The sequence below is a fragment of the Gymnogyps californianus genome, chromosome 2, assembly GCF_018139145.2.
Source record: "Gymnogyps californianus isolate 813 chromosome 2, ASM1813914v2, whole genome shotgun sequence".
Classification (NCBI taxonomy): domain Eukaryota; kingdom Metazoa; phylum Chordata; class Aves; order Accipitriformes; family Cathartidae; genus Gymnogyps; species Gymnogyps californianus.
The window spans coordinates 2164227-2191118 of NC_059472.1; the positions used below are offsets into that span (position 1 = coordinate 2164227).

The window sequence follows — 26892 nt, forward strand, 5'->3', positions numbered from 1 at the left end:
TTTCATGGAGTAAAGGAAAGGCCACAGACTAACAAAAGGTAGAAGAGTTCACTGATTATTTCTAGTATCATTTCAGAAAGAAGACACTTAATATAACTGTATTAACTTGATTAAATGCATTCCAGTTTAATACTAAGAAGAGTGTGGAAAAAAATCCCCATCCCCCTGGGATAAACACTTTAATACTAGCAGGTTGAGATCCAGCAGTTTTTGAAGAGCTGGTTGAGGAATTATCTCAACCTTCTTGATGTTAATTTCTTATAGTAATTTATTTGGGATAGCAAATAAATCTGAAAAGAATAGAAAGAAATAAGATTGAACTAATGTTTAAATGGGCAAGTGGGATGACACAGAAAAATATAATCTCATTTTCATGATAGGAGTTCCGGAAAAATGTAACTGAACAGCCCGTACTAGTTCTACTGATAAATAAATAAAAGATAGGTTTATATTTAATACCAGTCAACAAGATTTTGTGGAAAACAGTTCTAGTCAGCTAAGCTTCTTTTCACTTATTGGGCAGATTTGGAGATTACTGGAAAAGGTAACGGCAAAAATGCCATCCTGCAAAGCTTTTGATTTCTGTGGTTATTTTACAACTCAGTCACTATAAAGTAACATTGTACCCCTCTAAAAATATCAGTGAGGACTCATCATTCACATCTAGATTCCGGAGCTTTTTGTGCCTGAATGTGAAGAAACTGATTGTAAGCTCTCTACTTCTCAACACATCCAGCAACAGTGCAGAAGTAAATGTAATCTCATTGCTAAAAAACATGTAGCTGACAGAGAATTTTGCAAGGTGGTTGATAATGAATGAAAACAGGGAGTTATACAGAGAGACAAAAATCTGAAACTTCAGAATATAGCACTTGGGATGGTGACAATAGAATAACAAATATAGCATCCATATTCTTAAAGGATGGTGAGAGTCTGAAGGGCATGTGGAAAAGGGTTATATAAATAATTTGAAGGCAAATGTCTTACAGAGTGAGAATAAAAAAGCTCAGTGTGTTAACTTATTGAAAGGAAGATTGAGACTGGATATGATTATGGTGTCTATTATTGAAGGAGTGAAAGTACTAGGCACACAAGGGGCTTTCTAATTACACATAAATAGGCATAGCAAGAACCTGCCTGAAAATGAGAAGACTGCGCATTTAAATTAGACACGAGGCACCTGTTTTTAACAAACACCTATGAGGTGTGGTAGAATTATACATGTCTTGATGTCTTGATTTAAAGATTGTGCTGTTTGAAATGAGACCTTGCACCCAAGCACAAACCACCTAGCTTAGCACAGGAGTGACCGGAAAAAAACACCATTGGGTTATGATACAGGCCTAATACTAACTAGGTGTTTTTGGAACTTGTTCAAATCTTGTGATTGTCCTGATGTCCTTACTCTAACCTCAGAACTCAGATGCCTCTTATATCATCTACATCATAACACTGAAGCAGATGCAAGACAATTCCCCATAGCTTATTCTTCTACGGCCTTACCTAGACTGTTTGTAAAGGACTTACACAACAGGACCAAGGTTTATGGTGCTTAAACTACATTCCCAGTGAAGCAATGTAAACAAGTGTGCTTTTGAGAGAAACAAATCCCTTTGAGACAGCATCTTTATAATAATGACCCAACACACTGTGATTAAAACAGTATTAAACTACTGCCTCCTAGTTCCAGCTAGGACGAGGCAGCGTGATGGGGATGAAAAGGTCTGGAAGACCTAGGAGGTATATTTTGGCTTTGTATTTTCTGAGAAAGAAAGGATCTCACCAAGATGTCTGCAAAACCTGGTATGTAAATTTGAGCCCCTTAATATTACAGTGAAAAGAAACTGAATTTGTGTGAAAGAGCCAATGCTAAGTGCTATGTTTGTTCAAGCGCAGGTTTAAAGGAAAAAAGAATGACGATTGCAAAATCTATGATGGACAGAGCCCCTTGTTCATCAGTTATGAGTTAAAAATGCCCATAAGTTCCTTAACAATAGGCTAGGTGGTAGTTTTCCCTACCATTAGCTGAGCGTGTCCGTTCTGAAATGACCCCCCTGAGTCTCCATTGCCCTCTTCCTGACGATCTACTACTCGGCACTTCACAGCATCCTGGACCTGCAGGAACAAATGGATTTGCAAAAGTCAGCGTCAGACAGGAACACCAAACCATATTAAATTCTGCTGAAGAAAAAAAAAAGTCCTTGGTAGATCAAAAGAACATGGATCCTACTTTAGTAGCATTCAGGTATTCATTTCAAATGGTTTATATGTTATATATCTCACATACTACCAGAGCAACTCAAAGGTTTTACAGGTATCCTGCGTCACTGTGTTGGTCACTTCTACTTGCTTGATGTATACAGTCAAGAATAAAAATGTCTTCTATTTTGCAGCTTGCAATATGTTTACAATGGATGCTATTGCATAAATCATTATATTGGGATCTACAACATCTGATTATGATCCTATATCGGCTGTAATACATATCTGATCGAAAACTCACTGAAATCAATGGAAAAAAATGCCAGTGACTGCAATCGGAGTTAAATGCAGGCCCATATTCATAATGCAATTAGCTGAAGGAGTCTCAGCCAAGCCAATGGTGTAATTCCATTGATTTCATTGGCCTGACATAAGAAATTAATCTGTTTTACTTAATTTAAAGGAGCTGTAAGGAGATAAAATGAATATTGAAAAAAACCCCTTCCTGTCTCTGTTATTAATAGTCTATCCACTCAATAGGATGAAAAGAATAAAAGAAACATAAAAGATTTGTCCTTTTCTTCCGTGATATAATTCACCATTTTAAATCTCCACAGGGAGGCTGGAGAGAATTTACTCAATTTCCTTGCTTGATTATTGCTAGCTTTACTTTCTAGCTCAAATATCTAGGCGCTAATGCCAACATACAATCATTCTGTAAATCTCGGTGCAAGTTGCCCCTCTCAAAATCAAACAAACAAATTGTTTTTCTTCATATTCCATTTTCGCAGGTGGGGTGTAAATATTCTGGAAATATTAATTTTGGTGTTAAACAAGCAAAGCCTGACATGTTAGCTAATCTAAGACTGTCCCGCAACTTCCACTCTGCAGTACACTCAGCATGACAACCATTGATTCATCCCTCCTTCCCTCTGACCGATACTGTCATGGTCATTTTTGTGGTCACTGTCTACACAAAGGCAAAAGTTCATAGGATTAGAGAAGCTACCAGGCTGACTGGACATTTTTCACATGTTTTCTATGGGAAGTATATTGATTATATAAAAGACAACGACTCATTTGTCTCACCTCCCGCCTTAGGATGCAATGGACCATAACGATGACAAAGCCCTCCAACGAGTCAAAGACGGCAAAAAGGATCTGGAAGAGTGCTGACCGCCGATCTGTGATTGCCAGAACTGCAGACATCCAGGTGAGAGCCAGGAGAGGTAGGACCACGCAGGAGCTCCAAAGGGATGCCCTGTCAAGGGAGAAGAAAAGAGAATTCAGCTCCACTTCAGCCTCACCCACTTCCACATGGGATGCTAATTCAGCCTCCTGATCCCATGGGGCTTCAGAAGACTTCTTCAGCAAAAGTATACTTGTGCTAGACGTCTTCTGAGCCCCTGTCACAGGGAAGCAGGAAGATGCTTTGCACACGCACACTACCAAAACAGGTGACACACATTTCTACAGGAGGGACTACTTTTCAATGGTGCAGTCATGCATAAAACTTGAGGTGGGGAGGAAGGATGCAGATACCTCACTCCCCCTTTCACGCCCTTCCCACTCTATGTCACTAGTCCACAACGATGGCATTTCCCAAGGAGGGGAGACAAAATACAATCACTGTAGGTTGCCAAAGGGAAGGGGAACAGTTGCAGCAGAGACTGGTTTGTCATGATGGCTGTCGGTACTTGGGTTACAGACACTTGGACTTCCACAGCACATGGAAGACACCAACACTGGGGACATGTGTCACGGTTTCAAGTGACTAAAACGGACAAGCATAGAGCTGATGTGGAGACTGATATTGTGCTGTTGCTCCCTTACTCTACAGCTGACGGTCCCTACAACACTACGTCAATGAACATCAGGAGAACTGATACCTGACCCAATTTTTCTGTGAACAGAAAATTTTTTGCTTTCTTGTGTGATCTCCCCAGCTGAATGCTTTGAAAAAACTTACAGTTGTTTCTATATTTAGCAATTATTGTAAATAAGTTTATTCTTGGGTGGACATTCTGGGTTAAAATAACTTCAGAGTCAAGCCACTTCTTAATTCACAAGACGGAAAACTGGACAAAACAGTTTTCTGTAATGCAAGTACTGCGCCTTGAACCTCCACTTTATCTATGAATGATGGCTCTAGAAACGGGAAAGCAGCTCTGTTCCCATGGACTATTTAGTCATTCAGTTCTCTGACCAAAAAGGGTCCCAAGCAATTTGAACAGCTTACTAGGGAGATTTTAAGCTGTCAGTCATCCTATATATTTGGCAGCACTGGTGCACCAAGAGTACCAGGAGAATTTCTCTGTGGGTTTTTATCTAACAAATAAGAGTAGACCTATGCACAGGCTGAATAACAAGTTGAGCTGCAAGATTTTTCTACGTAGAAAACCTCAACCTATATACTAACAAACAAATACAGGCAACACAATAAATTACAGGACAGATATCCTGACACAGGTTTTACAGGACTTACATGGGACTTGCTTACCATTTTCTGATATATGATCAAGTTTTTAATAATATTTACTCGCTGGTTATCCAGGTACCGCTCTCACAGACCTCAGTGAGAGTTTTACCTGAACAAAGCTGGAGCTTGGACACAGGTATGGACATCAGGATGTAACGCCCTGGCTTCAGTTAAGAGTTTTTCAAGGGTTGTTACATCAGTTCTGCTGTAATGACCACATACTGAAGTGATAGGTTATTTTTACAGTCATAATGATACTCTGATTGCAAATATTTCTACAACCTGTCCAGACTCAAATGTGTTCCTTAATGGTATTATTAAGCAATGTAATTTACCTAAGGGAGCAGATAAATGGAATAGACTTTTTTTTTTTTCAATTAAAACAAGCATTATGACTTCCATGTAAGGTGAAGGCCATGACATAATCTGATACCTTGTAATTTTATACAGGATGACAAACTGAATGTTCTTTAATGTCCAATATGAACTTTAATTTCAAAGTATTGTTTAAAATAAAAAAAAAAAGCAGCAGCCAGACAGCCCTCAACCAAACAACTCCTAAGCAGAAGTTTTTATTCCACTTCTCCCTCAGCCCTCTGAAATCTGCCTCATTACACCGAAATCTTTCTTTGCTATCATTTGCAGTGGTCCATTAATAAAACTGGCTAAGCAGTAAGTGCAGTGAAAAAATAAGAGAGGCAGAAAAGCCAAATGGAAAGACAAGGCTTGCTCCATAACATGCCACTCTAGATGTGTCTTCCATGCAAGTATCAGCAATCACAATATGCCTGATGCATGGCTTGGTAGATGAAGTCATTCCAGTAGCAACTTGCAATTGTGATTGCTGGAAACCAGCAAAGTCAATAAAGGTTGCAAGAAAAGGTCTGTACCAGACAGCTCTGCTTCCTAGAATTATCTGGTCTCCCAGCATACTCTTAATACACACATATGTGTACGTTACTACCACTAACGTGCAAACAAGAAACATGGCAACCACATCTGAGAATGGACCTGACCTGTAAGTACGGGTCTGAACCAGCCATCTAAATTTGGATGGGTTTTCCGTTCTTGAAAAGAACTGCAACATCAGATTGACAATGATTTGGATCTGAATCCAAGATTTAGATGTGGATTTGGGGTTGTAAGGGATGCTGCTGAGGAGGTAAATTATGTTTCTCTTTAACAAACGGTTAGATTTCAATCCACTGGCTTCAAAACCTGCTTAAAAAAAATACGCAGGCACCCTGCTTTAACAAGGCACTGCTTGAGTCCATTTGCTATCCAGAGCACAGATGCAATGATCCATAACTACAGTGGGCTCCCTTCAGAGCTCCTGCTGTCTTCATGCTGGACTCAGTGAGCTTTTCCCGGCCCCCTGCTCTGTGTGTTTCTGTATGGGCAAACTATTCAACTTTCTTCAGAGTTGAGACATCCTAATGGACTTCATTATTGCTCCCAAAATAAGCAACCTTGAATCACTACTTAAATCTCTGCCCTTCCAACCAGATGATGAAAACATCATCTGCCCTTCCAACTCAGATGATGAAAACAGTATTACGAGTAAATCAGGATTTTCCCGAGTTGTGCTGACTTACGCCAGCTAAGAGTATGGCCTTTCTGCTCTCTTTGTGATTCACCTTGCAGATTCCTTCTCAACAATATTCGTCCCTTACAAATGTTATGGAAATGTTGCTTGACACTTAATGCACAATCTTTATTCTCAGGCAGCAGATGGCAACAGGTCATAGGAATGTAACTTACTCTAATTTCACTTTCAGAGCTCTGCTTAGCTTTTGAATTATTAAATTCAAAAAAAGTTCCATCTAAAAAAAAAAAATCATATCAAGACTGAAATTTCAGAAGAAAACTAAGGGGAAGATAAGTGGGTTTCCTGTGACGTTACCCTTAAATCTACCTGCTGTGAGCTGAATTCATAGCAGAACTCATACTTCTGCCACCTTTCCATCTGTCCCTTTTTTAGGAGGTACTGTGCATCCTTAAAAGGTTCCAGAATAATTTATCGGACCTAAGAAACTTCATGTTATGATGCCACATGATGTGAAATGAAATGATGATTTGTTATATAATGACACTGTGATTACCTAATGACTCTTCGCTATGGATTATCTATGATCAATGAATCCAGGATTTTCATTGCTTGAGACAAAGGAATTAGCTGGCAGATCCTCTTATTTGTCCCATACATGACAGCACTCATGATGAGCGACAGCCATATCAAGGGAAGATCATTACACTGCGTTGTGGAAGCATGATGCTGGTTTATTGTGTGATGACCATGACATGACAATGTTACTCAGCAGTATAGTTGTAGTGTCACATTGTTCCTCCCCACCACACCACGCTACTGCTGCATTGCGGAGGAAGGGCGTTACTTTGGGATATGGCAATGCCACAGCACAGTGCAACCAAATATAATTACAATCACGTGTGACAACATGGCCACACGATAACATTGTCCACAGCTTTATCTAGCATGGCAAAGACTTAGCCTTATGAAAGCACATAGTAGACTCAGCTCTGGCAACAAGCAGATAATGGCCTTTGGTCAAAATGTCAAAACTAGCTGTGGTTTTGTTCTTTAGCTAGCTGGCAGCATTGAGAGTCTTCAACTTTGCAAAAGAAGCAGGATAAACTGATGGCACTTAGAGGACAGCAATGGAAAGAGTAAAAAAAAAAATGTTTTTGGAAACAAAGATCTACACGAAGAAAGATTAAGAGGCCTGCACCCTCACAAAAGGCAAGTGCAGGGGGACACACAGTAGAAGCCACCAAAGATGTAAAGGGCCATTATAAAGAGGTAAAAGTGATAAATTCTTCTCATTACTCAACACTGACAGGGCAGCCAGTACCATAAGCTAAAGAAGCAACAGAAGGAAAAATAACTTTATAATTCAGAAAGCAGCTCCTGCAGAGGAGCTCTGAAAAGGGAGATGGTAGGTGGACTCAACACCATGCTGCACAGAGTGGCACATGCTGCCCCAGTATTCTGATGAGCATGCTATTCCTGCATCACAGTAGTTCTGCTACAGGAAAACCACAGTACAAGGATTTATTTTATTCATTCTCTCATGCTTTATCCCTCCTCTAACTTGTATTCCTCCTAAAAGCAAGAGTGTTGCCCCAGTTTTAGGGACAGTTTCAGAGAGAATCCCTTTAACTCAATGCCCGTATAACCAAGATAGGAAATCAGTAACTAGGAAAGAGGGGGCACTGTGCATGCTCTTCCCATGCACAGGCAACACAGAAACACAAGATATTCTTTCTATTTTCTCCAAAAGATGCTTGTTCTCTCAGTTGCTGCAAACTGAACCACACAACTAGGGGAACAGGAAATCAAATGCCTCTAAATGAGACAGGCAGGTAATGAAGTAGCTATGGGCAGACTGCTTGATTATTCACCCCTAATAAGGGAAGTTGTTCTTTGACAGTCCAAGCAAGGACCTGCAGGGCCCAAGTATTATCCCCAGGTAAGGATACAATTTCAAATTCCTTGAACTATGAGAACAACACTCTCCTGAGGAACAGTGTCCTTCATAAAACTAGCCATGCATGGAAATATTGATTCACATTAGTCCTGGAACTACAATATGGGCAGAAAATTTGACATCTAAGACTTCTGGAAATGACCTGGAGCCAAGAAAAAGAGCAAATCCCTTAGATGGGAGATTTGACACATGAGCTTCTGATGATGTAAGAGGGATGATGCATGAGAAGGGTCATGAGGACTCCCCGACATTGACTCTTGGGTGGGTTGCCTGCAAGAAGAATACACTGTGCCAGGGTCTTAGTCTTGGGCCAGTCTCTTCCCTATGGTCAGAACTTGAGAGTCCATATTTGTAATGCACTGCCTCGCAGGAATTCCTTCTGTCCATCCGTCCATCCGCCCATCTGTCCATCCATCCATCCATCCATCTAACAGCAGTCCCTGGTATCTGCAGTGGATGTCCTCATGCACAGCAAGTACAAAGAAATGGCATGCCCCTCAGATATTTTTTCCCTGTCTCAGATAAACGTTTTTCACAGGTAGCAAAGACAAATTAATTATAAGGCAGTATTTCACAGGCTGAGGCTACCCTACAGGCAGCAATAAAAGGAAGGAAATGTGGGAACAGAGGTCTTCCAATGGCAAAATATGCCCAGCATCTTCTCCAGAACAACCTAAAGGGAAGGGTTCTTTTAACCCACACCTGTCAAGTCTAGCTAACCCTTAACAGGTCATAGACATCCAACGCTTTCCTTTTTATCATTTCCCAAGTCAAGAAATTGCACAATTTCCAGTGCATATTTTTTCACTTCTGTCATGATTACTACCTGCTCTCAGGTGGTGGTGTACCATGTTTTCCCTCAGTTACACATCCCCTTCTCTGACCCCTTCTCTCTTAGGCGCAGATACTACCACAAATAGTTGCTCAAAACTTCTATGATTTCCAAAAGCGAAGAAAAATGGACAAAAAGATCTATCTTTTCATGCCATTCTATCCCAGAAACAAGCCTCTGAAATCTATGGGAGGTAAGCTGGAGAAGGCATGAGCAACGCCAGCAGGAACAAGGCAGGAACATCCTTGATGTGCTCTCTACAAAACAACTATGGCTAATTCCAGGTCACAGAGGAAGCCAGGAATCCTCACGGCATCTGATTTACATTACAAGACTTCAAAACTGAATGGCAAAGCTGGTCCAAGGTCTGCGATGAAGGCCAGCAGAATGGTGGCAGTGGCATGAAGCATAATCAGGGCTCTGCCTTATTGACAACCTGATTTACAACAGATTTGGAGGAAGAAAAGCAGAAACAGTTCAGCTGCAGAATGAAGTGGACGACAAGGGTAGATGAGGGCTGAGTGAACTAATTCGTGTATTACTCAGTGGTCCCTTTGCAAGGACAAGAGCATAGGACACTTCAGGACAAACAACAAAACCAGTACTGGAATTTATCATCTAAGGTATTCTGTCTGCTGGGAAACAAAAGACATATCCTCTTACAAGAGCCTTCCAATTTCTATCAAACCACATAAATTAGAAAAGCAGGATAAGTGGGAGATCTGGATTTTATATCCCCTTTTTTTTTTCTGATATGAAGATGAATCAGCATATGTGATTTATGACAGACCAATGTCAGACAATATGGGAGAAGGATTTGAGATTGTTTTACTGTTTAAATGAATCTACTATGAACTGAAAGCCTCTCCTATTTAACAGTCTAATTTATTAATAGTAAAGCTTCTGCTGGTTTAGCATTCCTCTGCAGTCGCAGGAAACCGAAATGCAGTGACCTGCTAATTCCAGACTTGTGGTACACGTGTCTGGACCAATGCCATCTCACTATCTCAGCTGGGCACTGTTGCAAAAGGTAAGTAAATGACTTCAGCAGTGAAAAATAAATGAGATTTTGTTTAGGTTTTGCATCTCATAGAAACCGCTAGCTCTTAATAGAGGTGATTGCATGTTCTTTTTTTCTAATGACAATTGGTTGTTTTTCATAAATGTACATTTTTCTCTAAACTCTTTTGGATTTTATATAAATGGCTCAGTTTTCAGAAAAAAAGGAGAAAACCTTGTGTTTTGATTTTCTTTTATATTTCTACATTTTGAGATTCAACACTAAGGTGCCTATTTTTGCTTAGATTAATTAAAGGTAGGAATTTTCAAATTGCAAATGTCTAGATCTGAGACTGTTTCTTTCACATATTTTACATATATTACTTCAGACATCAAAACCAAAACACAGCATCACTTGGAAATTATGTAGATAATAAAATTTCAGAAAGGGAAGGAAGAAAGACAAACCTTCCCTCATCGCTCTCCCTCCTACCTTAACGTTTGGGAAAAAAGCCAACTATATAAATAGCAACAATTTCTCCAGCAGAACAAAGCTCTGGCATTTTCATAATTCTTTTTTTTTTTTTTTTACTAACTCCAGCGGCATCTAAGAGATTTAACAGCATTTGACTTTTGTAACTCAGAGCTATGAAACGCTTTAAGATTTTGAGAACTAATTCCAAGTGCTTTTAGGGGTCCAAAAGAGGCAGTCAACACTTATCAAATCAGAACTGCAGCCCTACGAGGTATTAAACTTAACTCTAGCCTTTTATTAGAGAAAAAAACACTTAGAAGTGATTCACCAACTCACTCAAATCATTCTCAATGCTCTGCAGCCTCTGGAGTAAAAAACTCAAGTACATGCTTAAGTGTTTGACAAAGCTGGAGTTCGAGGCCCCCGTCTACCATCAAAATTAATGGGAACCATATCTTTAAGTCTGTAACTCCAAGAACTAAATTAAATGGGGGCATTAAACATATACCCAGCTTCCAACAAATGAAGAGTCCCTTTGTCTTCCATGGGCTGCTCACATGCTTAAATCTAGGCATGTCATAAAGTGCTTTTCAGGATCCAGCCCATCAGCTTTTGCTCCAGGGATGTTGCAGGAGCCCTACACTACTCATGGCCCACAGAATGAGGTCAGGGAGAGCTGGGGATGTGGGGAGGTGGGCAGGGACATGGGGAGAGAAAACAAACAAGGGCTGGTGAGTGCAGGGAAATGAAAGAGGGAAATAAAATAAATAAAAAAAAGAAAGTGGAAAGAAAGAAAGAAAAGAAGTTGAAATTAGAGGAACTAACATGGCGTTACTGGTGGCTGTGGCCGAAACTTCAGCAGAAGAAACTACTCCACACTTGGAACATTTGAGCGTCATGCCGTAAAGGGGCACTGCCATCTGACTGCAATTAAAACCAAAAGACTGAAACAAAACAAAACACTTTGCTTATGAACACAAACGTAGAAAGGAAAGGGAAAGAGAAGCCAAAAGAAAGAAAGAACGAAAGAAAGGAAGAAAGGAAGAAGAAAGGGAACCAACCAACCATACCCAGTTTGAAAAGAGAAATGAAAGACAGGCAGGAATAAAACTCATCTGTACCACTCCAGATACGGGAAATGGGAAAAATGTACAATTCAGAGACGTGTTGGTGCCGCTGGAGAGGGTGGAACTGTGTTGGTGAATGTTTTGCCAGATTCAGGGTGTCTCCCTCTGGCACCCATGGAAGAGAAATCAGTACTGCTCTCCCAGTCTCCACCTCCTTCTTTTGGTTTGTTTTTGAGAAATTGCTCTTTTCCCTCCTGGCCTTTTTGCTCCAAAACAAAAAAGGTGGCAGGGTTGTACAGTAGAAGGCAAGAAGTAGGGCTGTGGGGACTGTGTCTGCTTATCTTCTTTCCTAAAGCAATGCAAAGGATAAGTCATATATTTTCTCCACTGGCCCTTGTGTGCTAATCCTCGCCTTGGTGGGGATACCCACACGGCAGCTGACCATACCAGGAGATAGGCCACTATTTGGTTGCTTAATCTGTGATGAAGGACATGCAAATGGGACCGTTTATGTCCTGGAAGTTAAGCATGAGCTTGGATGTTTTGTAAGACCATCAACCTGCTCTGAAGGGAGCCGGACTGGTTGACTACTTTTGAGACATTTCTTTTCTTAGATCTTGTTTTGGAGCTGAAAACATCTTTGGGATGAACCCTGAGACTTATTCACGCCAGTTGCACCCACTTTTTCTGTATGGGATCAACCACAGAACCAGGCCATTGTGGGCTGCTGGTATAAGGGGTTGCAGGGATGTGCTAAAGGGCATGTCCTCATGATTTTTAGAAGCTGATGTCTGTGAACCCACCTAGCTGACAAGCCAGCTCTTACTCAGGATCCCAGAAGCCACATCAGCGTGGCGTCGGCCCTGTTTCTTCCCAGAATTTACTAGTTTGTGTGCACTCTCTGATTTGTACAGATAGACATCCACATCAGATCTGGCTTAGAAAATGGGCAGGAGTCTGCAAAACATCCTACAGACCTACATGCAGTGCCTGATACCAGAGAAGGCATGAACATCACTGCCAAAGGGCAGCAGGTCTGTCATTCTTGGCTGATGGCAGTGCAGCTGGTGAGGGGTGATGTTTGCAGGTACCAAACGTCGGGGGTTTTACAGCCCAACCCTGCCTCAGAGAGAGATTAGGAAACTTGACAGACCGTTTCTTAACTTTTACGGCTTTGTGTTCAGTCTCACTGCGAAAAGGACATCCCCATGAACACCAACACAGCATTATCAGTGGTCCTAGTGGCACACTTTCAAGTGGCTATTGATTGGTCTTTTAATCAGTTACAGTAACATAAGCCATTACTCCCTTCCAGAATAATGGCTAAGGTATCCCACAGAAACTTTCAGCCTTCAGACACAGAGAAAATTTGCTCCTGTGTCAATAGATACATATCTTCCAGGAAGGATGGTGTAAATCCAGTGAGAACAATGGCTGAACCAAAGATAAAGTGGGTCTTGAGAGGCATTAAGTGCACGACCCTTAAAAAAAGACAGCTTATCCCCAGATCTGTAAGCCACAAAGAACAGATAAGCAGAGAGACAGAGAGAGGCAGAGAGAGGCAGCAAAAAGAAAGTAGATTGATTTGAGGAATTTGATGGAAAACTATACCAGAAAAAACATGAATGACACTGAATCACAAAGAACTGGCCAAAAGACCACTATAACACACAACTGTAACTGCTGTTGGGTGTATTTATGCAGAAAGTTGTAAGCAGTAGGCACAGATGTGGATACATTTATATTCTAATTTGTTCTTGTTGGGGGCATGAGGTTGTTAATATATTGAATTTCCGTAGCAGGTTTATATTGGTGCCTGTATGTATGAAAGGGTAGCTAATGAAATAATCACAGTGAAAAATGCATTCATTTAATTTAGCTTTTTCTGCTTCCTAAATATCCACAAACAGCTCACGGACTCATCTGGTGTGTTCACTGGAGCCTGGACTTTCCTACCTTTTATTGAACAGTGCTTTACACCACACACGGCCCAAAGAGCAGGAGCACTGCTTCCAACATGAAACATTCCCAGATGAAGGGCAATCCGAATCTGTTCCTATTTTAATGTAGTTATTATCTTTCCAATTACTTTCTTCTCTATGCACTGACAATCCAGCTCTGTTACACCCCGCCAGGACAGTCACACAGAGAATATTTCACACAAGGTATTGGGGCAAACTTTCTCAAGTCCTTTCTATAATCAACGGAGAGATAAAAGAAATAAAGGTCCTCTTAGGGGCAAGTTGGAACAACTAAACAAGGCTCCTGACTCTCTCCAGTAGTTACAGAGGAAGCCTAGGGAGATTAAACTCAGCAGGCTAAAATTAGCCTTTGTGAATATACCCTATAGTCTCATTCTTCTTCCCCGGCTGTGCGAGCACACAAATGCTTCTCGAATAAAAGCTGGCTGAATAAATTTAAAATTCATTTTAAAGGCTCCTGTGTCTGACATTAAAACATTCATTTTTAGTAGCACTCCCGTCAATAGAGCTCAAACACTGTCAGTGCAGCTGACCGCGAACGGAGACCGTTCTGCTGGGAGACACTTGCATGGTTTTCTCCTGTGCCTGGACAGGAGTTGGGGCAGTTGTGTGCGTTTCTCCAGCTCTCCAGGTTATCACACCCAACTCTCTACAGCCTGGTTTTGTGATATATCTATAAAGTCTTTGCCATTAGAAATTCAACATTTTCTGACAGATGTGACAACAGTAATCATAGCAATTTCCTCTGCTAAGTATAGGGCAAAACCTATCGTGTCTCGGGTATTATTTAACGGGAACTGTTAGCACTGATTTATTTGCACCAACCACTCTGCGGTATGTGTGCTGGGCTCCTCTCAGTGTTCAACAGGTCTTTTTTTTTTCCTCTTTTTTTTTTTCCCCTTTGTTTTTGTTTTTGTGACACTGAACCATACTTCTTGCCTCTGCTAAAGGAAACACAACATTTCTTTATACCGTCTCCTCAGATCCAAACATCTCCAAGGTCGTTACTCATTCTGATTATCTTCAGATCTACCTTCCAACACGGTTCCCAAGCCCAGGCCAGAAGCGGCTAGCTACAGGGAAGGGGCACCAGAGCTCTCAAAAGTGCTTCCGCACTCTCAGCGGGTACACTTCGAAAGGAGAACAAAATCATTGAGCACAGAGAAGGCTTAAAAGTGCTGCACACACACACACGGACATGAAAGAGGGGGGAAAAAGAGAAAAGAAAGAAAAAACAAAGAACATCAGAAAAATGACTTTTTTTTTTTTTTTTTGCTTTGTAGGTTTTGTTTTCAAAGTACAGCTATGAATGTGATCAATAACCAGCTGCTATGTTTTAAATAAGGTCATTCTGTATGCAGTTTAGATTAGAGAGGGAGAGACTGGGAGACAGTAACTCACTGCTCTGCTAACCCAATGAACCATTTATTTCAGTGCTGACTTTCAAGTGCAATTATCTTGCTACAGACTCTGCCTGCAGTTCGGGTATTTTCTTGAGTTCTCTCTTTGTAAAGAAGGCATCATCCAGGAAAAAGCACCCGCTTGTTAGCAGCTGCTTTAAGCAACGCACCAAGGTCACTTCGCGTACCTGTTCAACCCAGCAGCAACCGATACCTCTGATCATCCAAATGTGCTTAAGTCTCCTCTTATTATCATGACCATGCCACTGCTCAGGCATCAAGATTCCCCTCTTTGCTGCACCAAGGGACCACGCCGCTTGGCCATGTCGACACTGCTGATAAAACATGAACCTTAACAGGTTCCTGTGTTTCTCCCCTGGCTGGATAAGAGCTTGCTTCTACTCTTAGTTTTGCTGCCATCACTCAATTAAAAACCACTTCCACCAGAACTACTCAATAGTGCAATGACAGGAATATTGAATCTCATCTGTACTTTCTGCCTCTACCCTCTGAGACCCAGTTTTAGAGCCCAAGGCTTTTGCAGCACCACAGTGGATAAAGCAGCTTATCCTCTCCGTCAAGCCTAGGAGTGCAGCAAACAAGGCAACAGGTACCCATGCTCCCTCCACTTCCATAGATAGGGCATATCCTGTATCTTCTTCACCAGCCTAAGGTTTTAGGCTCTGCCTGGAGCCATGGTGCAGAGACACCTGAACACCTCTTGCTCTCCTTGTCTCTTTGTAAACAACTTATTTCTTCAAGAATACGATCGTTATCCGCAGTGATAAATAAAATGTCATCAATGGACAAGTGAGAGCGCACAACCCTGTCTTTCCTAGCAGCAGGTAAGGAGATAGTTTCTCTGACTGCAACAGCAAGCCAAGTAAGACAGTGGAAAATAACGTACTAACATCAGCAGCCAGGCTGACCTGTGCATTTGATTTGACTCAGAGTGTCAGCCTGCCGTTTCTGTCCTTTGCTTGGAGCATGGCATAGCTCAGGGATAAAGTCTGAGCAGGCTACAGACTCGTTTCTAGAAACGAAGATGAAGGGGGGTCTCATCCTGCTGGAGCCAGTAACAAAATAGCCATTGTTAACCGAGTTTGGAAGTAACCCAACAGAGAGCCCTGCACGGTAGCTGCTGCCCCAGCCAACCCCCCGTGAGACCAGGGTGATAAGAACTGTGGAGTCAGCTCTTCAATTTATACAACAAAGAAAACCAGGTAATAGAAGCCCAGGCTTCAGGGATGGAGGTTGGGGTAGTGGCTGTGGAGAAGATAAAGGACCTCAGGTGGCATCAGAAATTTTTCTTGCAGAAGAGGTATCTTTACTTACCAGTCCTCCTCTTTACACATCCATCCATCTACTAATCTGTTCACTGCTAGACCTCCAAAGACCCTTTCCTTAAAAGTATCACATACCTTTGCTGTCCCTCAGCCACCTGCCAGACATTAGTCATGACTTCTCTGTTACACAGCCCGTGCCACGTGCCACACTCAGCAATGATGAGTCCCTCTCTGATCCAGCTGCTGTCTCTAGGAGTTAGTGAGAAGAGTCACTTTGCTCTCCCTAATCTTTGGGAGGATACATCAGCCTGGGCTGAAGCCATTTTAACAAAGAGATGAACTTCCAGCCTTCCTCCACAGTAACACAGTGCCGCTTCTTGGTTGTTTTGTCTCTGCCGCGCTGAATGACAAGGCAGAGAGATTAAACCAACCGGGTTTTTTTTCTCTTTCATTTTGTTTAAATATGCTTTTGCTTTTTGTTTGCATCTCCAATCTCTCTTTGCATTCCTTGCCTGGTTATTGATCACAACCTTGGGTGTTTGGGTTTTTTTTTTCATTCTTTACTTAGATGTATTGATAAGGCATACCCTGCCCGTTCCTTCAGTTTCTTATCTGTTATTCCATCTTTGGATACAAGTTTGTTAAAAACCAGAATGCCAATAACCATGTTCACCTGTCGAAAGAGAAACAACACACAATTTTGTTCTCAAGTGGGTCAGGTCAAACTTAGTAGCACAGAAGGAAAAAACCCAACATTTGGCATGCTAAGTCCTTCCCATTTCTCCCGAAGCCAGGTAGCATGGTCACACTTCTGCAGGCCACCACCCCTTCTGTCCCCTCTCCACCCTGTCCCACCTCCCCTGGCCATGCATCAGTGAGTTCAGGAGAACAAAATGCAGCTGGCAGCAGACCAGAGAGGTCTCCATGAACCAGGACAAGACTGTAAAGTGCTCAGATATTGCTTCAGCGCTGTTTGAAGCCCAATGCATGCTTGAGGTCTAGCAAGGCAAACTCCAGGCACAAGAACAACTTTTCAGGTTGATACAGATAGGAAGTGGCCAATACAGAAGAGAGCAGTGGGTTGACACTGGCTACTTTCAAAAGTGCCTTATGGAGTCTGTGCTACCAAAGCAGCAGCATTAAGAGGATGGGGTGGGGTGGTGCAGACGGCTTGTCATAGTTCTTGCTCGGTGAACCAGCACCACTGCTCTCAAAATAAGAAGTGGAGGGGCACTGGAGCAAGTAGAAACATCAGCTACTATGGTCGAATGTCTTGGGGGATACTGCAGACGGCACAGCACATAGATTAGCCATCTAGTCATTTCCAGGAAAATCAGTGGGCAGGACAACTGCATGAAGCCCTTCGGTCTGCTTTGTTAGGGTGAGAGCATGGATCTCTGTATCAATCAGGTATAAATATTCACAGTGAAATACAGGCTGTATGGAGCTGAGGTCTAGCAAAGCGATCCTAAACTCCTCATTGCGCCTTTCTGACTGCATTCACTGCTGCCAGCTGCATCTGTTTTACACACCTCATCCAAACCTCAGCAACCTCTGAATGCGAACACGTTGGTGACACAGGAGCACCACCTTCTTCATGGAGGCGCAGCACTGATGGTGGAAAAAAGTGACACTCTCCTGGTTTTGCTGTTGGTGAAACATCTGGTGTTGGTAGAGTGATGTGCTAGATGCTCTTTTGCATGTGGGGCTTGCAAGGAAATGTTTAAGGCCAGATTCAGAGATGTGCAACATTACATGTTAGCTGAGAGCCTTGGTGAGTTTAATAGACCCTTGAGAGGTGGTCCTAAGAGACACCTAGTACAACACCTAGCCCAAAGGAAGGGAGATGTCTGCTCACACCAAGCCTCTATCTAATTGCCTAAATCATCCTCAAGAATGAGCAATCTTTCTGAGTTTGGATTGCTGGTTTCAGCAGGACACAACCCAGCTCACTGATGTGGAGTCCACAGCTGGGAATAAATGGAAGATCTCACAAATAGCAGTTATTTTCTTTTGCATCAGCTGCTCGGTCAGTGGACTACTTCACACAGCTGCGAGTCCATTTCTAGAGCTCACCATGGTATTGTTTTAGAGAAACAACACTGGCAAGTCAGATGCAGTAACTCAGCCAAAGTTCAGCAGGAAATCAAACCCTAGTTATGTGCTTGGAGAGAGACAGCACTTTCAATTCACTGATCCTTCTTCACTGTGCTGGAGGCTGGTGAGTGCAAGAGAGACTTTTCTCTAAGATGCAGCAAGGCAGTAGGAAAGATGAAGTTGAAGTGTGGCAGGCTGGATCGCTCCTGGGGCTGGCCACAACACAGTGTGTATCCTCATTCATATATAGCAGGGGAGATGACAAAGTGCAGCTCTGCAGTTGTTTTAATAAATAAAAGCTATTTTATCCAGTACATTGATCATCATGATCAACATCCTGCTCCGTTTCTTTACAAAGTCAGGGGTATAACATGGACATGCTTCTAAACACAGCCACTCTTAATAACATGCAGTGTAGCTTTACTTCCTTATCTCTGGGATGCTATCCAGAAGCAAAGACACAAGTCTGAGATTCAGCCCTTGAGATAACCAGTACCTGATGACTGATGACTCTCTGTCCTGACTTCACCATGCCATGAGCCTCTCCCTGCAGTAACCCATTGCCTTCAACCTGCACACCAGGCTGCTTCACCTGAGTTAGGTCAGTAAAACTGCTTGCAACAGCTCTGCATTTCAGGTTGCTAGGATTTTTAAGACTAAAGGTCGACTCTTTGCAGCCATTCAGTGTTAGTGGACTGACTGCAAGTTGCACATATTGCTGAAGCTGCAGGCCAACCATCTTAAGAATATTATTTTGAGTAAAGATATTCTCCAAGCCAAAGGCCTTTTTCCAACGTGGAGAATAATAAGGGAGGGTGTGGAGGAAGAAGGTTACTACAGGTAATAGAAAAATCACATTGCTAGGAGAACTGCAGTACAGAGATGCTTGAATGGCTTGGGAGGAGTGAGCACAAGTCTAGCCTCGCCAGGGCTAAGAGAGAAGTAACAAGCCCAGCTGTAGCCAAATCAGCTGTGTGCAAAGTCACTTGGGCATCTATATGTCATACTCATCATACTTTTGGGTGAGAAAGAGCTCAGGCACAGAGTCAAGTCCCACCTTGATCTGTGCACCCCTGCACAACAGCAGCTGTATTGTCTCTGGAGCAAACTTGTCCCGAGAGCAGCACAGCTGCATAACCCCTGTACAGCCCTGCAAGAGCCTGACTGTCCTTATGTTGAGCCAGGTGGACTGTCCCTCCATCGCTGACATGGTCAACCTGAAATCAGGACAAATTACATGGAGAACAGACAGCTGTCCAGCCTTGTGGACAGCGCACGCTTGAGAACTGTGTGTTCAACTTTTGGCTCTGCTAAAAGTCACAGTGTAAATTTGGGCAACTTACTGAGCTTATCTGTTTTCCAGGTTCCCATTTATTAAAAGGCTTTCAATGCTTCTTCTTCTCCTTCTCCTTCCCCAAGCTCCTCAGTATATATATCAACTCGGGCAGCATTCCTTTCTCACTTTAGCCAGCAATGAGTCAGGCAGTCAAAACTAGGTGTGTAGGCTCTCTCTCTAGGTACTGAATAGAGATGGACACCCCAAGAGATGATTCACCACTTCCTAAGATCAGCTGTATGAACCACCATTTGCAGGTGTTGATCTCTCTGTAAGGACATCTCCATTTCCAGCTTCGATGGTGAGTGAAAACCAACCAGAGATGCCAAATGGAAGCAGGCTCATGTGTTTTCCTCACACTTTAAAAATACTAAGGAAAGCCAAAGGATCACTTCCCTTGTTGTTGGCACAACAAAAGCAAGATGGCTTGAGGCAGCAGATTGACTCCCCCTTCTCTGTGTGCTAGCAAAGCTCCCTCCCTCCTAATCACTGCTGTCTATTGAGCATTCAATCCACTGAGCCAGAGCTATCGGCTGTTACGTTGTTGGGGCAAAGAGCTTGTTCATCTGAAAGCATTAAGCCACTTAATGCTCCTGTCAGTTATCTTGGCTATAAAGAAGACCCTGACCCCCATCAGCTACATTACTGAGGGAAATCCAACTATCACGTGCCTACAGAGATCTAGTGACTGGCTGGCATGAACATCTGCTTATCCCCACTCTTTGCTGACTGCTATCTGAAGGCTCAACTACGTGTCACAGCCCTATGCTAAAGAAAGACCCTAACTGATACAAGCTTTGCTTTATTATAGAGGAGGGGCAACTGCTGGCTTGTCTCTTTGTCATCGTGATGAAATGATGGCACCAAGGTGGTTTGATGTGCAGTGACAGCAGTGAGAATAGAGGCAGCAAGGGCTTTTGTGTAGTTATTCTCCTGTAAGCCTGCTCTTGCTGCGGGGCAGTTAACCCCCCAGGCACTGCATGAAACAAAAGCCTGATCCGAAAAAGAAATTGCAAGTGTCAACAACCCCATTCCTGTGGGACCCTCCAGGGCACTTGAGCCTTAGAGGACACGCAGCTCCTCTAAGACGGATAAAATATTGGGCTGGAGAGAAGCTGCACACTGTCACTTACATGTGGGGTTTCAAATGTGGCATTAAACCCATCTGAAATTGCTGCAGGAGGGATTTCCTAGAGGACCAGCAGTTCTCAAATTCTTTGAACCCTGACAGTCAAGATTTCTCATGGCCAGTGAGGCTTCAACAGCAGGGAAGCTTGATGAAAGGTATGTCATCTCTTGAGTGACACCTTCAACTCAAGCAATAACTGGCCAAGACTGGCTTTGGTGCTGTGTTGGAGCCAAAGGTGAGGGGATAGTAGAACAGACTCCCACCATGCATGAGCTGGTGGGACAGAGTTTAGGAATGTTCACTTTAACTATGCCACCTCTTTGAACTAGAAGCAAACATGACATTTTTAGGGTCACAAAGAACCCCCTCGGCACTGATTTGAAGACCTCCTTTTCACCTTCAAACAAGGAAGCTGCTCACATGCACTGGCCATCTGGGACAGACCAGGAATAAATGCTGGCTGTGGAGGCACAGCCCGGTCTGAAAGCAACCAGTAACAGCAGTTTCTGAAGGAGCTAATGTCAGAGTTTTCCACCATCATCCTACACTTCCATTCAGATAGGGCAAAACCAAGGTAAAGCATTAATCAGATGTCTAGGGGACTCCAGAGAGGATAGAGGTGGAAGGCTGAGAGCTGAGGCATATTACATTTCAGAATCAAACCCACCCCAGATTGGGGTGGATTCTAACACTTCGCTCTTTATTCCTGAATGAGAAAGCTATTCAAAACATGAGTGGAAATAAAGAGGGGCACTCTTGGGTTGAAAGAACAAGGAAAGTGCCATAAGATAAAGAGAAAAAAAACAGCTTTCAGCCAAGCTTAAATACCAAAACGACAGCAGCCGCCGGTCCCACGAAGGCATAGAGAAGACCTCCCTCTAACGACAGCCAGCAGCTGGAAAATGAAGAGAGAAAAGAAAGTTACCCAGCGGCTAGCATCACCGACAGGCGCATGTTTGCTTATTCTCTTTGCCTGAAGAGTTCATCTTGGGAGGTGACACCCCATGGCAAAAAAGTCTCCGACTTTACAGCAAGCAAGTTTTGTTTCCTATTTCTCCTGAACTTGCATAAAGGCTCATTTGCCTGGAGGTCTGCCTGAAGAATGGCATTTGATTGTCAACAGAGGAATGCATGCAAAATTAATGACAGTGCTCTGTTTCAGACCAGGTCCTGGAAGCAGTTGCATCAGTTTGCTGGCAAGATAATTCTCTTGTCCTATTCACTCAGGCAAAAGAGTAGAAACAGTGGAAATTGTCCCTTGCTCATTTGCTAACCACTATGCCTGCCAGGGGCTCAGGTCCAGGAGTGCAGAACACTTCTTCTCCTGGATCCTCCCTTTGAGCTTGCTGCCATGGGGAAATTTTACAACACGGCAGCGAGGTGGGAATTCACAGCACTCCTTAAGTGGATGCTCTTAAGGAATGAGCTGAACGTGAGGTGTGTGGAAACCAGCTTGTTCCTTCTCCCTCACACCATGTAACCTGAGAAGGACTTCTCCTTTCTCCACTGATCACACATGGAATTTAGGCTCCTAAACTGCCTGGTGCCTACACAAACTGAGGGGGCTCTTCTGACGAAGTGCTGATGTCTGCCCTATTGGTGCCTACCATAGAGCCAGTCACTCTTGATGACATTTCTAGTCAGCAGAGATCCAACCAAAAGAGTCCAGGATGAAGCTTCTACATTCAATCAGATGAATCACATCCTGAACTCCTTGACCAGACCTTCACCATCCAAGTAGGCGGTGCATCTAACCCAGATGGAGACATCACTGGGGAGATGAATCCCACCTCTCATGTCAACAGTATGAATATGCTCCAGGTGTCCCCACAGAGCTCCTACTGCATCATACACTCACATGCAGATCTCACTGCCCACTGATATCCCCCTGCTGACAAACTTGGTGCAAAAAAACGAGCAGCAAGAGGCAGGGGAAATCTCACCCCACTCCCATCCTCAGAGCTGAGCATCACAGGGTGTCTGGGTAGCCAACAGTGATTTTCAGGTTTGACCGTAAAGTCAGGAAGGAAACACTTTTTCACTGTGAGAGTGACCGAGCACTGGCAAAGGATGAGCAGAGGGGTTCTGGAGTCTCCAACCTTGAAGACATTCAAAAGCAATCTGGGCATAGTCCTGGGCAGCCAACTCTAGGTGACCCTGCTTGAGCAGCAGTGTGGTTGGACCAAACAGCCTCCAGAGATCCTACCTCAACCAGTCTGTGACTTTGCGACAGTCATGAACAGTTACAGCAGCACTGGAGTTGCAATTTCCATTTTGTGGGGAATCCAGCAATTCAGAGCATGGACACATAAACTAGGTACTGCAGGGCAAGAGCGGATGCAAATTTACACTGTGTCAGCAACCCCACGGAAAGTTTGCATGCTTTGACATCGCAGTACCCTGGAGAAAATGTGCGACGAAGTAATCCTGTTTCAGCAGTAAACTACCGTGCCTTTACCACAGGATAAGAGCAGGCAACCACAATGGAGCGAGGACTTTCTCAAAGCTCTTAACCCGGCTAACCCTGCAGTAATTCAGTTACGTGCCTGTACTCTCAGCAATATGGTTTCATTCTGCATCAGAAGCAAACTGATGCTGCCTTTCAGAGTCTCCCAGGAAACAAAGCCTTCCTGGAAACATTTCAATTTTGTTGATCAGGCTCATATGTTTTTCTATCAATTCTGACTTGCAAAAAACGTTATTTTTTCACCCCAAAACACAGAACATTTGGGAAAAGAAGAAAAAAAAAAGTATTTCACATTGAAAATTGAAAGCAGGACATCCTGTTTTTCTCTGAGGCTTGCATCTTGCTTATTTCTAAATTAAACCTGTAATGTGTTAATTTAATCAATTCTGATTTCTTCCTGATAGCAAGTTGCTCTGTCACAACCTGTCTGAGCAGCTCTAATAATAAAACGAATAACCAGCTGGGGAGGGAGGGAATAAGAATGAAGCTTTGGAGGACTGCAATAACTGGAGGTCTCTCTAAATGCAAGGAGAGGGCAGGGGGAACCAGGAGGGCTCCCAGATCCCAGTCCTTTTTCTCCAACGCCCCATGTTAATGTTGAGACTGTTTTTCCCAGGGTCTCTTCCAACCGACAGCTCAGCCGAAGAAAGGAGCTGACAGTCCTGCACTCCAATTAGCGATGAGCACTTCGTGCAGTGAGGGCTCTCGTTCATGTCAGGACCCTGGCAGCCCCTCTTCCCCTCTCAGCATCAGGCTTTCGGAAGGCGAGTTCACACATCACCAAGCACTGGTCCTTATCCCTTCTGACTGCCTGACCTCCCTGCCACAGCGCTTAATCGAAGCATTTCCAAGGCTGTCAGAGGTGGTGGCTGACAGCAAGGGAAGGGAAAGGGTGAAGTGATATCTGAGAAGAGGAACCGACAGCAAACTCCAGCAATATATTAGTCTAGCGGAGATGCTTTTAGCCTGGTGCCTACAAGGCACAGAAATATTTGCATAAATAAGAGGTTCCCCAGTACTTGCCAAGGGATCTCTTCACAGATCTCTTAAATAAAAGTACCGCTGGAAGTGAGTAAGTGAATGGTTTAACAATGCTCAGCAGCTCCAGACTACTATTTCTAAGTAGTGCTTCCCCGATTGACAGCAGCTCTTGTGTTCAACACGAAAGACCTCTTTGCAAAACATCTGATCCTTTTGTGAATCTGCCACAGCAAAGACGTGAGATGGACGGCTTTTGTCTTGGTCCTGCGAAAAGCTGACTTCCACCGAGACCTTCTTGACTACATCTTACAGCTCTGCCAGCAACAGATCTCACCTCGATTGTGTGCAAAATTAAGCAGCCCCAATGCAACAGCCAACATATTTGTATAACTAAGGCTACAGCTGGGAATCAGGGCTGTCCCACCAGTGTTACTTTAGAGATTAATATAGAAGCTGCTGAGATACCTGTGGGTGACAGAAGCCCTGATGCAATGACACACAAGGACCCCTGGAAATTTGCTGTGTCCTGGCACTGCTCTCAGAAAACTTTTTGTGGGCTCTCTTGTGGGGAAGGATATGAGTTCCCAGCTACCAGTAGCACAACCTCAATTACCCAGTTCAAGCTTTAGGAGGCAGTTTGACAAGCTTTAGAGGTTCAGATTTTTCAAGAGGGGTCTTGGTTCCCAACTTCCTCAGTTTTCTCTTGAATACATCATATCCATGGGTTCTTCCTCCTAGGTTTTGCCTGTTCTAAGTTTAGCTCATGCAGTTGCTTACAATAAGAGAAAACCGAGTGGTAAGTAGTGGGGTCCTAGGAGGCTGCAGAAATCTGCTCATGAGGATCCCTTGGCATAATGCAGCCTTTACGGTATAATGAGTTTAGGTGCAAAATCTTTGTCAGCCAAATGAGATGTGGACTTTTAATATATGTTGCAGGTTTTGTGTGTTTGTGTCAAAAATGTGTAAATGAACACAAATCTCTTCCTCAAAGAGTTATGGCTCACCAAAGGCTCAATGTTCTCTCTACGTTTCTTACTGAATCAACACACTGTCATGGCATTTCCTTCTTAGATTTGCATTTGCAAGCTGAAACATGATTTAAAACTGAAAACCATGTTGATATGACAAGTGGTTTTGCTTGTGCCTGTGATACCATAAATCGAGACCTGTGTTTTTTGTGGAAGGGGAAAAGTACTGGCTAAAAGGAGAGTTATTATTCGGGCTTTCAGCCTAATACAAGGAGGGAAGCAGTGGCGGGTCCTCTAGACCTCCATTATCTCTAGGACTTTCTTTGAGACTGGAAGTACAGCCTGTACCCTACCCCAGCAGCTCTCCAAACAACTGCAAAACCTCCTTTCAAATGCTGTTCAGATAAGAAAAAGGAAAAATCCCCTTGTGTTCTCCTCCCCTCATTGTAGACGGAGATTTCATAGCACTCCAGAAGAAGTGTCCTGAGCAGTAAAGGCCTCTGAGTGAATGGCTGCTGGGGAATCACCACTCAGATAACAAGAGAGACACAGTCCAAATCCTGCAGTACATATTCAATTTTTAATTTTAACCTCTCTCTCCCTTCTCATCTTACCACTCAGTGGCCCAGTCTGGCCAGCTAAAGGGTAAATGTTAAATATTATCTACGACCTTCCTACACTTAGCACTCTCTCGGATCTCTCTGTGTTACAGCTTGGAGACATGGCCAACCCTTCGACTGCTACCACGTCTTGATGGGACAGGCCTCCATACTGCTGCTCAGTTGTGTTTTTATCATTACAGAATAGCTTCATCCCATGTACAAAAAAAAGACAGGACAAAGCTGGGTGAAATCTTGCTCAGGGCCCAGGCAGACTACCCTGTTGAAAGGTCCTCCCTTAACTTGCTCCACTGCAGTTGGCCACCTTGGCGTACCCTGCAGATGAACAGTTTTAGTCATCATGACACAGAGACATGTTATGCATTTCACACACTGTCTCTTCCACCAGCTTTGCCCTGGGAGTTTGTAACACCAAGATTAGTGCTGCAACGCCTTCAACACTTGCAGCTGTCCCCAAAATGCTCGCATGACCATGTCCCCTAGATGGATGTCAGGGTTTTTTTACCACAGTGAGTGAGTGGGATGAGGAAAAACCTGATGTTGAGCGTCAAATCCTGTGCTCAGCTAAATATAAAAGCCCTGCTTTGTCTTAATGCCCATCTCCACAAGAAAACTGACAGGTGCTAATGCACTGCTCTTAGGATCCAGAAATTGCAGGGTTGGAAAAAGCTTTGAAAAAACTGTGAAGTCCCTTGTGGTTTATCATGTCAACTCTTGTCCCCGGCTTCACAGGGAGGGACGTGTTGTGGCTAATGTCTTTCCTTCCTTCTGCAAGATGGAAACATCGTGCCTTGAAAGTCTGCCACTGCCATTTGAAACACCCTGTGCATGCCCTATACTAACTAGAGACAAAGCTAAAATAGCTCCTGAGCTCTAGGTCCAAGCTTTGCAACTACCTCACACATTCCTGCAATAGCCAGAAACCAACAATCATCCTGGGACAAGCTTCGATCCAAGTCTGTATTCTGTTTATATGCCTTTAGCATTAGACAGTGTTAAATCTAGGTCTGAACAACCTCAAGTTTTGGAGTTCAGCTGTGAAATTACTGCCTTGTAATGTTGACTT

The 26892-nt window shown here is 43.3% G+C and overlaps 1 protein-coding gene across 1 annotated transcript in view; it reads right to left on the reverse strand.

Annotated features, from left to right (window-relative positions):
* The window catches only part of ADGRB1 (adhesion G protein-coupled receptor B1), a 66008-nt gene that overhangs the window by 20164 nt on the left and 18952 nt on the right, over positions 1-26892 (reverse strand). The window contains exons 5-8 of the mRNA XM_050892887.1: positions 21619-21685; positions 16816-16901; positions 3292-3463; positions 2020-2115 (exon numbers count right to left, since the gene is read on the reverse strand). Coding sequence (XP_050748844.1) covers positions 2020-2115; positions 3292-3463; positions 16816-16901; positions 21619-21685 — 421 coding nt within the window. The remainder of the gene's footprint in view (positions 1-2019; positions 2116-3291; positions 3464-16815; positions 16902-21618; positions 21686-26892) is intronic.